Source organism: Tachyglossus aculeatus, chromosome 4 (genome assembly GCF_015852505.1).
Source record: "Tachyglossus aculeatus isolate mTacAcu1 chromosome 4, mTacAcu1.pri, whole genome shotgun sequence".
In the NCBI taxonomy this organism is placed as follows: Eukaryota; Metazoa; Chordata; class Mammalia; order Monotremata; family Tachyglossidae; genus Tachyglossus; species Tachyglossus aculeatus.
Window position 1 is genome coordinate 2,369,495 of NC_052069.1, and position 13,866 is coordinate 2,383,360.

Sequence of the window (13,866 nt, forward strand, 5' to 3'; positions counted from 1 at the left end):
TAGCTTAGAGTCTATAGAGTGCAGTCTCGACTCCCAAAACACTTTATTTCCTAAAAAAAAAATCCCAATTTGGCTCCAACAGCAGCCACCCATCCTTTCTTCAGGAAACCGAAAGAGGGAATTCTCACCCTAAGGGGTGACTTTTCGTCGTGAGGATGGGGGTGAAAAGGGGGCAGAGATTTTAAGTTGGGGATGGGGAGGATGGAGGTTGGGAAGAGAAGCGGCGTGGCTCAGTGGGAAGAGTCAGAGGTCATGGGTTCGAATCCTGGCTCTGCCCATTGTCAGCCGTGTGACTTTGGGCAAGTCACTTCACTTCTCTGGGCCTCAGTTCCCTCATCTGGAAAATGGGGATGAAGACTGTGAGCCCCACGTGGGACAACCTGATCCCTTTGTATCCCCCCCCCCCCCAGCGCTTAGAACAGTGCTTTGCACGTAGTAAGCGCTCAATAAATGCGATTGAATGAATGAATGACAGACTTTCAAAGAGACAGTGCTCTGCACATAGTAAGCGCTCAATAAATACGATTGATGATAACATGCCAGAGAGCCCATCATTTTGGGTCTTTTCCTCCCTCGGTGGAAACTCCCACTTCTCATCTGAGATTTGGGATGAGCGAGTCCGAGAGTCCGGCTGAAAAACTTGTGGGGGTGACCATTCGTTCATTCAGCCGTATTTATCGAGCGCTTACTTTGTGAAGGGCACTGTACTAAGCACTTGGGAGAGTTTAATACAGCACCCCAAAGCCCCTGTGGGTCTGAAAGAGAAGCAGCGTGGCTCAGTGGAAAGTCAGAGATCCTGGGTTCAAATTCCGTCTCCGCCGCTTGTCAGCTGTGTGACTTTGGGCAAGCCACTTCAATCAATCAATCAATCAATCAGTGAATCGTATTTATTGAGCGCTTACTGTGTGCAGAGCACTGTACTAAACACTTGGGAAGTACAACTTCACTTCTCTGTGCCTCAGTTACCTCATCTGGAAAATGGGGTTAAGACTGTGAGCCCCACAGGGGACAGCTTGAATGCCCTGTATCTATTCCAGCACTTAGAACAGTGCTCTGCACATAGTAAGCGCTTAACAAATGCCATTATTATTATTAGTATTATTATTTGAAGCCAATTAACCTCACCCCTCTTCGTTGCTCAAGCCATCTAAGCTTTTCCTCTTTCCAATTAAGAGACTTTTCCTGAAGGGGAAAGGAACTGCTTTGGGTTGATGTGATTCCTGCTCCTAATAGACTGTGAGCCCGCTGTTGGGTAGGGACCGTCTCTATATGTTGCCAACTTGGACTTCCCAAGCGCTTAGTACAGTGCTCCGCACACAGTAAACGCTCAATAAATATGATTGATTGATTGATTGATTGATAATAGAAGCAGCGTGGCTCAGTGGAAAGCGCACGGGCTTTGGTGCTCGTGGTCGAGTCGGTCGACACATTCTCTGCCCTCAGTGGGCACAGGCTCGAATGATTGAAAAGGAGTCATTTATGAAAAATGCGTCTCTTTTCATTTCAGAAAGAAAGAACTTTCCACTACCAAGAAGGATCGAGTGAATCACTGCCTGACAATATGCGAAAACATAGTTGCTCAGTCTCTCAGGTAATTATTTTATATATATATAAACATATGTATATATGCTTGTACATATTTATTACTCTATTTATTTATTTTACTTGTACATAGCTATTCTATTTATTTTATTTTGTTAGTATGTTTGGTTTTGTTCTCTGTCTCCCCCTTTTAGACTGTGAGCCCACTGTTGGGTAGGGACTGTCTCTATATGTTGCCAATTTGTACTTCCCAAGCGCTTAGTACAGTGCTCTGCACATAGTAAGCGCTCAATAAATACGATTGATGATGATGATGATGATGATTTTAACTCCTCACCTAAGTATGAATTTGTTTCTCACCCATTCCGATGAGAATTCTAGTCATTGTCCAGCTTTTGGAAATACGATATGCGAAGACATAGTTGCTCAGTCTCTCAGGTAATTATTTTAACTCCTCACCTAAGTATGAATTTCTTTCTCACCCATTCCGATGAGAATTCTAGTCATTGTCCAGCTTTTGGAAATACAGTATGTGAAAACATAGTTGCTCAGTCTCTCAGGTAATTATTTTAACTCCTCACCTAAGTATGAATTTGTTTCTCACCCATTCCGATGAGAATTCTAGTCATTGTCCAGCTTTTGGAAATACGATACGCGAAAACATAGTTGTTCAGTCTCTCAGGTAATTATTTTAACTCCTCACCTAAGTATAAATTTGTTTCTCACCCATTCCGATGAGAATTCTAGTCATTGTCCAGCTTTTGGAAATACGTTATGCGAAAACATAGTTGCTCAGTCTCTCAGGTAATTATTTTAACTCCTCACCTAAGTATGAATTTGTTTCTCACCCATTCCGATGAGAATTCTAGTCATTGTCCAGCTTTTGGAAATACGATACGCGAAAACATAGTTGTTCAGTCTCTCAGGTAATTATTTTAATTCCTCACCTATGTATAAATTTGTTTCTCACCCATTCCGATGAGAATTCTAGTCATTGTCCAGCTTTTGGAAATACAGTATGTGAAAACATAGTTGCTCAGTCTCTCAGGTAATTATTTTAACTCCTCACCTAAGTATGAATTTGTTTCTCACCCATTCCGATGAAAATTCTAGTCATTGTCCAGCTTTTGGAAATACGATATGCGAAGACATAGTTGCTCAGTCTCTCAGGTAATTATTTTAATTCCTCACCTATGTATGAATTTGTTTCTCACCCATTCCGATGAGAATTCTAGTCATTGTCCAGCTTTTGGAAATATGATATGCGAAAACATAGTTGCTCAGTCTCTCAGGTAATTATTTTAACTCCTCACCTAAGTATGAATTTCTTTCTCACCCATTCCGATGAGAATTCTAGTAATTGTCCAGCTTTTGGAAATACAGTATGCGAAAACATAGTTGCTCAGTCTCTCAGGTAATTATTTTAACTCCTCACCGAAGTATGAATTTGTTTCTCACCCATTCTGATGAGAATTCTAGTCATTGTCCAGCTTTTGGAAATACGATATGCGAAGACATAGTTGCTCAGTCTCTCAGGTAATTATTTTAATTCCTCACCTATGTATGAATTTGTTTCTCACCCATTCCGATGAGAATTCTAGTCATTGTCCAGCTTTTGGAAATACAGTATGCGAAAACATAGTTGCTCAGTCTCTCAGGTAATTATTTTAATTCCTCACCTAAGTATGAATTTGTTTCTCACCCATTCCGATGAGAATTCTAGTCATTGTCCAGCTTTTGGAAATACCATATGCGAAGACATAGTTGCTCAGTCTCTCAGGTAATTATTTTAACTCCTCACCTAAGTATGAATTTCTTTCTCACCCATTCCGATGAGAATTCTAGTAATTGTCCAGCTTTTGGAAATACGGTATCCGAAAACATAGTTGCTCAGTCTCTCAGGTAATTATTTTAATTCTTCACTGAAGTAGAAATTTGTTTCTCACCCATTCCGATGAGAATTCTAATCATTGTCCAGCTTTTGGAAATACGATATGCGAAAACATAGTTGCTCAGTCTCTCAGGTAATTATTTTAATTCTTCACCTAAGTATAAATTTGTTTCTCACCCATTTCGATGAAAATTCTAGTAATTGTCCAGCTTTTGGAAATACGGTCTCAAACATCTTCAGCATCTTCTCCGAAGAAATCTAGCATCTAGGATTGTGCATCTCATTTTACTTCTATTTATTCTGATGACTTGTCACCCGACCGCGTGTTTGGTTTTGTTACCCGTCTCCCCCTTCTAGACCGTGAGCCCGTTGTTGGGTCGGGACCGTCTCTATATGTCGCCGACTTGTACTTCCCGAGCGCTTAGTACAGTGCTCTGCACACAGTAAGCGCTCAATAAATACGATTGAATGAAAATCAAGTCGAAAATTGAAGTATCCCTCAAATGGACTTCACAACAACGCTAAAGTCTGCCCTTTCCTCTCCATCCAGACCGCTGTCATGTTAATCCAAGCATTTATCCTGTCCCACCTTGATTTCTGTGTCGGCCTCCTTGCTGCCCTCCCTGACTCTTGTCACTCCCCACTCTAGTCCTTACTTCATTCATTCATTCGTATTTATTGAGCACTTACTATGTGCAGAGCACTGTACTAAGCGCTTGGGAAGTACAAGTCGGTAACATATAGAGACGGTCCCTACCCAACAGCGGGCTCACAGTCTAGAAGGGGGAGACAGGCAACACAACAGAACAGATTAAGGCTCACAGTCTAGAAGGGGGACACAGGCAACACAACAGAACAGATTAACAAAATAAAATCAATAGAATAGTAAATATGTACAAGTAAAATAAATAGAGTAATAAATCTGTACAAACATATATACAGGTGCTGTGGGGAGTCTGCCACCTGGACCCTTTTTCCACCAAAATGTTCAGGCCGTGTTTCCCCCCTCGTCAGGAACCTCCAGTGGTCACCCATTCATTCATTCATTCATTCATTCATTCATTCATTCAATCGTATTGAGCGCTTACTGTGTGCAGAGCACTGTACTAAGCGCTTGGGAAGTACAGGTTGGTCAGAGAAGCAGCGTGGCTCAGTGGAAAGAGCCCGGGCTTTGGAGTCAGAGGTCATGAGTTCAAACCCCAGCTCTGCCAATTGTCAGCTGTGTGACTTTGGGCCAGTCACTTCGCTTCTCTGTGCCTCAGTTCCCTCATCCGGAAAATGGGGATTAGACTGTGAGCCCCCCGTGGGACAACCTGATCACCTTGTAACCTCCCCAGTGCTTAGAACAGTGCTTTGCACAGAGTAAGCGCTTAATAAATGCCATCATCATCAAGTTGGCAACATAGAGAGACGGCCCCTACCCAACAGCGGGCTCACAGTCTAGAAAGGGGAGACAGAGAACAAAATAAAACATATTAACAGAATAAAATAAATAGAATAAATATGTACAAGCAAAATAAATAGAGTAATAAATCCGTACAAACATATATCCATATATACAGGTGCTGTGGGGAAGGGAAGGAGGTCAGGCGGGGGGGGATGGAGAGGGGGAGGAGGGGGAGAGGGACAGAAACTCCTCACCGTTGGCTCCCCCTTTTAGACTGTGAGCCCACTGTTGGGTAGGGACCGTCTCTATATGTTGCCAACTTGTACTTCCCAAGCGCTTAGTACAGTGCTCTGCACACAGTAAGCGCTCAATAAATACGATTGATTGATTGATTGACTGACTTAAAGCAGTCAATCACCTTACCCCCTCCTACCTCACCTTACTACTCTCCCACAAACCAGCGTACTTCCCTCCTCTAATACCTGCTGAATTTTAATCTCGTCGCCACATCCTTCCTCTGGCCTGGCACGCCCTCCCTCCTCATATCCCACTGACAATGACTCTCCTCACCTTCAAGCGCTTAGTACAGTGCTCAAGCGCTTAGTACAGTGCTCTGCACATAGTAAGCGCTCAATAAATATGATTGATGTTGATGATGAAGGCTCATCTCCTCCAAGAAACCTTCCCTGACTTCATTTCTTCTTCTCCCACTCCCTTCCGAGTCACCCTTGCACTAGCATTTACCCCCTTTTGTCACCCCCTCTCAGCCCCACAGAGCTTATATACATATTTTATTAGTACTATTATTATTTACTTGTATCAATATCCGTCTCCCCTTCTAGAGTATAAGTTCATTATAGGCAGCGAGCATATCGAATCAACTCTGTTATATTGCACGCTCCCAAGTGTTTAGTAATAATAATAATAATAATAATAATAATAATAATGATGGCATTTATTAAGCGCTTACTATGTGCAAAGCACTGTTCTAAGTGCTGGGGAGGTTACAGAGTGATCAGGTTGTCCCACAGGAGACTCACAGTCTTAATCCCCGTTTTACAGATGAGGGAACTGAGGCCCAGAGATGTTAAGTAACTTGCCCAAAGTCACCCAGCTGACAATTGGCAGAGCCGGGATTTGAACCCATGACCTCTGACTCCAAAGCCCACGCTCGTTCCATTGAGCCACACTGCTTCTCCATAGTACAGTGCTCTGCGCACAGCAAGTGTTGTATTGTACTTTCCAAGCGCTCAGTTCAGTGCTCTGCACACATTAAGCTCCCAATAAATACGAATGAATGAGTAAATACGACTGATTGAAACAGGGACTGAGTCTAAAGCACCCATGTTTGTACTTCCCAAGCGCTTAGTACAGTGCTCTGCACGTAGTAAGCGCTCAATAAATACGATTGATGATGATGATGATGTTTCCTAGCCGGGTTTTTGCCTTGCCTCACTTCTAAAAATCTTTTTCAAGAATCCACACCATGGATAGTATAGTTTTTACGCCCCGGTTGTTACAGGGATCACGGAAAATGGTTTTTATACTTCCATTGATGGAAAATCGTTTTTATACTTCCACTGATGGAAAATCGTTTTTATACTTCCACTGATGGAAAGTCATTTTTATACTTCCATTGATGGAAAGTCATTTTTATACTTCCATTGATGGAAAGTCGTTCTTATACTTCCATTGATGGAAAATCGTTTTTGTACTTCCATTGATGGAAAATCGTTTTTATACTTCCATTGATGGGAAACCGTTTTTATACTTCCATTGATGGAAAGTCGTTTTTATACTTCCATTGATGGAAAATCGTTTTTATACTTCCACTGATGGAAAACCGTTTTTATACTTCCATTGATGGAAAGTCATTTTTATACTTCCATTGATGGAAAATCATTTTTGTACTTCCATTGATGGAAAATCGTTTTTATACTTCCGTTGATGGAAAATCGTTTTTGTACTTCCACTGATGGAAAATCGTTTTTATACTTCCATTGATGGAAAATCGTTTTTATACTTCCACTGATGGAAAATCATTTTTATACTTCCATTGATGGAAAATCGTTTTGATACTTCCACTGATGGAAAAACGTTTTTATACTTCCATTGATGGAAAATCGTTTTTATACTTCCATTGATGGAAAATCGTTTTTATACTTCCACTGATGGAAAATCGTTTTTGTACTTCCATTGATGGAAAATCGTTTTTATTCTTCCATTGATGGAAAATCATTTTTATACTTCCATTGATGGTGTATGCTCACTTTTCCACCACATTCAGTTGGAATGGCACAGTTGGATGGGCCTGTCCGAGGTTTTATCGCATGGTTGTACCTGAGCTTCATGCCGTTGGCATTTCACTGTGTGGCAGCTATACCAGTGGAAAATTCCCCCGGATTCACTGGCCTCTAATTCCTTTCCCGTGTTCCCCCATCTTCCCTTGGGCTGCAGTTCCCCCGGATCCTCTGGCCTCTAATTCCTTTCCCGTGTTGCCCCGTCTTCCCTCCGTTGTCCGTCCTAGAGCCCCCGTTCCTCGGCGGGCAGCTTTGGCTTTGGCATGCCGGGGGTTGGATCACATCATCCCTTGTATTTATTGAGCGCTTGCTGTGTGTACTGCGCTGTACTAGAGAAGCAGCGTGGCTCAGTGGAAAGAGCCTGGGCTTTGGAGTCAGAGGTCATGGGTTCAAATCCCGGCTCCGCCACTTGTCAGCTGTGTGACTTTGGGCAAGTCACTTCACTTCTCTGGGCCTCAGTTACCTCATCTGGAAAATGGGGATGAAGACTGTGAGCCCCCCGTGGGGCAACCTGATCACCTTGTAACCTCCCCAGCGCTTAGAACAGTGCTTTGCACATAGTAAGCGCTTAATAAATGCCATTATTATTATTATTATTATTATTACTAGACACCCGGGAGAGTCCAGTGCAACGGAGTCGGTAGACACGTTCGTTACCCACAGGAAGCTGGGAGTTGGATTCTCAGGGCCATTCTCTTCCTCCCTTCGAGGCCCTACTGAGAGCTCACCTCCTCCAGGAGACGTTCCAAGACTGAGCCCCTTCCTTCCTCTCCTCCTCATCCCCCTCTCCATCCCCCCCATCTTACCTCCTTCCCTTCCCCACAGCACCTGTTTATATGTATATATGTTTGTACATATTTACTACTCTAGTTATTTATTTGCTTATTTTACTTGTACATGTCTATTCTATTTATTTTATTGTGTTAGAATGTTTGGTTTTGTTCTCTGTCTCCCCCTTCTAGACTGTGAGCCCACTGTTGAGTAGGGACTGTCTCTATATGTTGCCAACTTGTGCTTCCCAAGTGCTTAGTACAGTGCTCTGCACACAGTAAGCTCTCAATAAATACGATTGATTGATTCCCTTCCCCACAGCACCTGTTTATACGTATATATGTTTGTACATATTTATTTTACTTGTGCATATCTATTATATTTATTTTATTTTGTTAGTATGTTTGGTTTTGTTCTCTGTCTCCCCCTTTTAGACTGTGAGTCCACTGTTGGGTAGGGACCGTCTCTATATGTTGCCAACTTGTACTTCCCAAGCGCTGAGTACAGTGCTCTGCACACAGTAAGCGCTCGATAAATGCGATTGATTGATTGATTCCCTTCCCCACAGCACCTGTTTATATGTATATATGTTTGTACATATTTATTACTCGTTATTTATTTATTTATTTTACTTGTACGTATCTGTTCTATTTTATTTTGTTGGTATGTTTGATTTTGTAGCCTGTCTCCCCCTTTTAGACTGTGAGCCCACTGTTGGGTAGGGACCATCTCTATATGTTGCCACCTTGTACTTCCCAAGCGCTGAGTACAGTGCTCTGCACACAGTAAGCGCTCAATAAATACGATTGATTGATTGATCGTGTAACTAGCGGTCTCTGGTTAGCGACTGGGAACTCACGCCCAAGTCGAACTGATAGTTAATGGAATCATTCTCAGAATTATAAATTCCTTTACTGCCTGTACCCATTCAATCGTATTTATTGAGCGCTTACTGTGCGCAGAGCACTGTACTAAGCGCTTGGAAAGTGCAATTTGGCAATATATAAAGACAGTCCCTACCCAACGACGGGTTCACAGTCTAGCATATACGTGTAAATAACGTGTTTTGGGAGGGAACTGATGCAGATTGCCTTTTTGCTACTAGACTCAACAGTGGCTGAGGCTGTCAGATCACAGTCTTCTCGACTGTGAGCCCGCTGTTGGGTAGGGACCGTCTCTATATGTTGCCGAATTGCACTTTCCAAGCGCTTAGTACAGTGCTCTGCACACAGTAAGCGCTCAATAAATATGATTGAATGAATCACAGACATGTATGTGTGCGCGCACCCCCCCCGCCCCCATTAGATAGCAGCGTAATACAGCTAAATTTTCCCAGAAATATTTGGAACACCCCAAAAGCCAGACAGGGGGGAGCAAAAACTTTCCATTTACTTAAGTCTCACTTTATTTTTCCAGCTACGGCGTGCCGGAAGGGAAAAGGACCGACCTGGGATTTTAAATTTTCCGGACGTACGCGTAGGTTCATTTGACTTAGACCCTTGAAGATCAGCCCCCCTCTCCTTCTCGTTTTAGAAACTCTCCAGAATTTCAGAAGCTTCTGGGCATCGCCATGGAGCTGTTCCTCCTGTGCAGCGACGACGCCGAGTCTGACGTCCGGATGGTGGCCGACGAGTGCCTCAACAAAGTTATCAAAGTAAGGGCCACGGGGACGTCCTGCTCTCCTTCAAGTTGGTCCTCCTGGGGTCGGGAAATAGGGCAGAAGAGGCTAATGGGCGTGTTCCGAATTGCTGAAGGGTAACATGGACACTGATTCTTTCTATCTATCTATCTATCTATCTATCTATCTATCTATCTATCCATTTATTCATTTATTTATTTATTTATCTATTTATTTATCTATCTATCTATCTATCTATATCTATCTATCTATTCATTCATTCGTTTATTTATTTATTTATTCATTTATTCATTTATTCATTTATTCATTTATTTATTCATTCATTCATTTATTCATCTATTTATTTATTCATTTATTTATTTATTCATTTATTCATTCATTCATTCATCTATTTATTTATGTATTTATTCATCTATTTATTCATTTATTTATTCATTCATTCACTTATTCATTCATTCATTCATTTATTTATTTATCCATTTATTTATTTATTCATTAATTCATTCATTTATTCATTTATTCATTCATTCATTTATTTATTTATTTATCTATTCATTCATTCATTCATTTATTTATCTTTAGTTATTCATTCATGTATGTATGTATCTATGTATTTATTTATTTATCTATTTATTTATCTATTTATCTATCTATTAATTTAGTTATTTATTCATTTATTCATTTATTTATTCATCTATTTATTTATTTATTTATTCATCTATTTATTCATCTATTTATTTATTCATTCATTTATTCACTTATTTATTTATTTATTTATTTATTCATTCATTCATTCATTTATATTTAGTTATTCATTCATTCATTCATGTATGTATGTATGTATTTATTTATTTATCTATTTATTTATCTATTTATCTATCTATCCATCCATCCATCCATCCATCTATTTATTCACTCACTCACTCACTCACTCACTCACTTATTTATTTATTTATTTATTCTATAAGCGCTTAGTACAGTGCTCTGCACATAGTAAGCGCTCAATAAATGCGATTGATGATTTATTCCGACGGTTTTGCCCCCTGTCTACGTGTTTCGTCGTCTGTCTTCCCCTTCTAGACTGTGAGCCCGCTGGTGGGCAGGGGCAGTCTCTATATGTTGCCCATTTGGCCTTCCCAAGCGCTTAGTACAGTGCTCTGCACACAATAAATAGTATTTATGACTCTATTTTATTTGTACATATTTGTTCTATTCATTTTATTTTGTTAATGTGTTGTCTCTCTCCCCCTTCTAATAATAATAATAATAATGATGGCATTTGTTAAGCGCTTACTGTGTGCAGAGCACTGTTCTAAGCGCTGGGGGGGATACAAGGTGATCAGGTTGCCCCTCGTGCGGGCTCACAATCAATCCCCATTTTGCAGATGAGGTAACTGAGGCTCAGAGAAGTTAAGTGGCTTGCCCAAGGTCACACAGCCGTCATGTGGTGGAGGCGGGATTCGAACCCATGACCTCTGACTCCAAAGCCCGGGCTCTTTTCACTGAGCCACGCTGCTTCTTCTAGACTGTGAGCCTGCCGTTGGGTAGGGACCGTCTCTAGATGTTGCCAACTTGGACTTCCCAAGCGCTTAGTACAGTGCTCTGCACACAGTAAGCGCTCAATAAATGCGATTGAATGAGTGAATGAATGATTCCAATGTCGTCTTTGGTTTTTCATTTTTAGTTCCGGTGGGATCACGTTGGCAGAAATCAAATAAGAGTTGGAAGGTGTAATTTTTCTAGCCTTGCTTTGCTTTTAGCTATTGTCTTCTCAGTTGCTGGGGTCGATCAGCTCAAAGGAAGCGTCCAAGAAATACTAAGCAAATAATAATAATAATGATGATGATAATATTAAGCGATTACTATTTGCCAGGCCCCTTGCTCAGCCCAGGAATAGATACAGAACCGTCAGGTCCGTCGTATGAGAAGCAGCGTGGCTCAGTGGAAAGAGCCCGGGCTTGGGAGCCAGAGGTCACGGGTTCTAATCCCGGCTCCGCCACTTGTCAGCTGTGTGACTTTGGGCAAGTCATTTCACTTCTTTTAGACTGTGAGCCCACTGTTGGGTAGGGACTGTCTCTGTATGTTGCCAATTTGTACTTCCCAAGCGCTTAGTACAGTGCTCTGCACATAGTAAGCGCTCAATAAATACGATTGATGATGATGATGATGATGACTGTCTCTATATGTTGCCAACTTGTACTTCCCAAGCGCTTAGTACAGTGCTCTGCACACAGTAAGCGCTCAATAAATACGATCGATCGATTGATTCTCTGGGCTTTTCATTCAATCATATTTATTGAGCACTAACTGTGTGCAAAGCACTGTACTAAGCGCTTGGGAAGTACAAGTTGGCAACACAGAGAGATGGTCCCTACCCGACAGCGGGCTCACAGTCTAGAAGGGAGAGACAGAGAACGAAACAAAACGTATTAACAAAATAAAATAAATAGAATTCATTCAATCGTATTTATTGAGCGCTTGTCTTCAGTTCCCTCATCTCTAAAATGGGGATCAAGACTGTGAGTGACTGTGTCACTTTGTATACCCCCCAACACTTAGAACAGTGCTTGGCACATAGTAAGCGCTTAGCAAATGCCATTATTATTATTATTATTATTATTATTACTATTATTATTATTCCCTGTCCTTGCAGGGCTCAATCAAAGATGTATTTTAATCTCCATTTTCGAGATGAGGAAACTGAAGCAACCCAGAGTTTAGCTCAGTGCTTGGATCAAAAGCGCTTAACAAACGCACCGATACTTGTTATTGATTATTTTAATTATCCTTCACAATTCACTCTGTATCTATTTCTGGGCTGAGCACGGGGCCTGGCAAACAGTAATCGCTTAATTAATATTATCATCATCATTATTATTATTATTTGCTTAATACTTCTTCGATGCCTCCTTTGAGCTGATCGACCCCAGCAACTAAGACAACAGCTAAAAGCAAAGCAAGGCTAGAAAAATTATGTGTAGATATGTAAAAATCATTGTGTAGATTAATCTGTTTTTTGAGCCTTCAGAACTGGGGTGGGACGTCTCTTTTTTCTGAGAATTACAGAATATTAGAGCCTGGGCACTAAAGCCTGGGCACACAATAAATACGATTGATGATGATGATGATGATTAGAGCCAACTACGTATTGTGGGTTTTTTTTGTATTTTTGTATTTTGTGTTTTGTACTTTGAACTCACGTAAATCACTGATCTAGCTTTTCAACTAATGCCCAGGTGTGCTTTTCTTTTTTAAATTTAATCATCCGTTTCAAGTATGTATTTCACATCCAAACAGCAATGTTAATTGCCTGTGAGGATTAGTTCTATCGAGCGATGTGTTCTAGTATAAAGACCGTATAAGCGAATAATAACCGTAATAATAACCGTATAAGCAAATAATAGCCGTAACGGCAAATAATAACCGTATAAGCAAATAATAATAGTAATGATGATGATAATGTTAATTAAGCAGATTTCTTCTTTTCTGTCTTTGACATAGGCCTTGATGGATTCCAACCTTCCCAGGTTACAGCTAGAGCTCTACAAAGAAATAAAAAAGGTAAGCTTTGGCCCTTGTTGGAAGTTGGCGTTGCCCCGGTTAAACTTGTTGGGAGAGCTGCAGTTCTTTTCGTGCGTATTCATTCTGCTCTTCTGCTTTAATAATAATAATAATAATAATAATAATAAAATAGCATTTATTAAGCGCTTACTGTGTGCAAAGCACTGTTCTAAGCACTGGGAAGGTTACAAGGTGATCAGGTTGTCCCACGGGGGGCTCACAGTCTTCATCCCTATTTTCCGGATGAGGGAACTGAGAGGCCCAGAGAAGTGAAGTGACTTGCCCAAAGTCACACAGCTGCCAATTGGCAGAGCTGGGATTTGAACCCGTGACCTCGGACTCCAAAGCCCGGGCTCCTTCCACTGAGCCGCGCTGCTTTGCTGCTTGCCTAAAGATAAGAGGGAAATTAGAATATGAAACTCCGCCTCCGTCTTTTTATCTGAGATGTTTTTGATCTGAGGTGTTGATTCAGATCAACTGAATCAAATCAACATCTGAGGTGTTGATTTTATCGTCATCATCATCAATCGTATTTATTGAGCGCTTCCTATGTGCAGAGCACTGTACTAAGCGCATGGGAAGTACAAATTGGCAACACATAGAGACAGTCCCTACCCAACAGTGGGCTCACAGTCTAAAAGAGGGGGCTCACAATCAATCAATCAATCAATCGTATTTATTGAGCGCTTACTATGCGCAGAGCACTGTACTAAGCACATGGGAAGTACAAATTGGCAACACATAGAGACAGTCCCTACCCAACAGTGGGCTCACA

At 41.2% G+C, this 13,866-nt stretch overlaps 1 protein-coding gene across 1 annotated transcript in view; it reads left to right on the forward strand.

Moving 5' to 3' along the window:
- Positions 1-13,866, forward strand: part of HTT (huntingtin) — a 378,122-nt gene that overhangs the window by 35,265 nt on the left and 328,991 nt on the right. Inside the window, exons 2-4 of the mRNA XM_038744544.1 lie at positions 1,508-1,591; positions 9,425-9,545; positions 13,032-13,091. Coding sequence (XP_038600472.1) covers positions 1,508-1,591; positions 9,425-9,545; positions 13,032-13,091 — 265 coding nt within the window. The remainder of the gene's footprint in view (positions 1-1,507; positions 1,592-9,424; positions 9,546-13,031; positions 13,092-13,866) is intronic.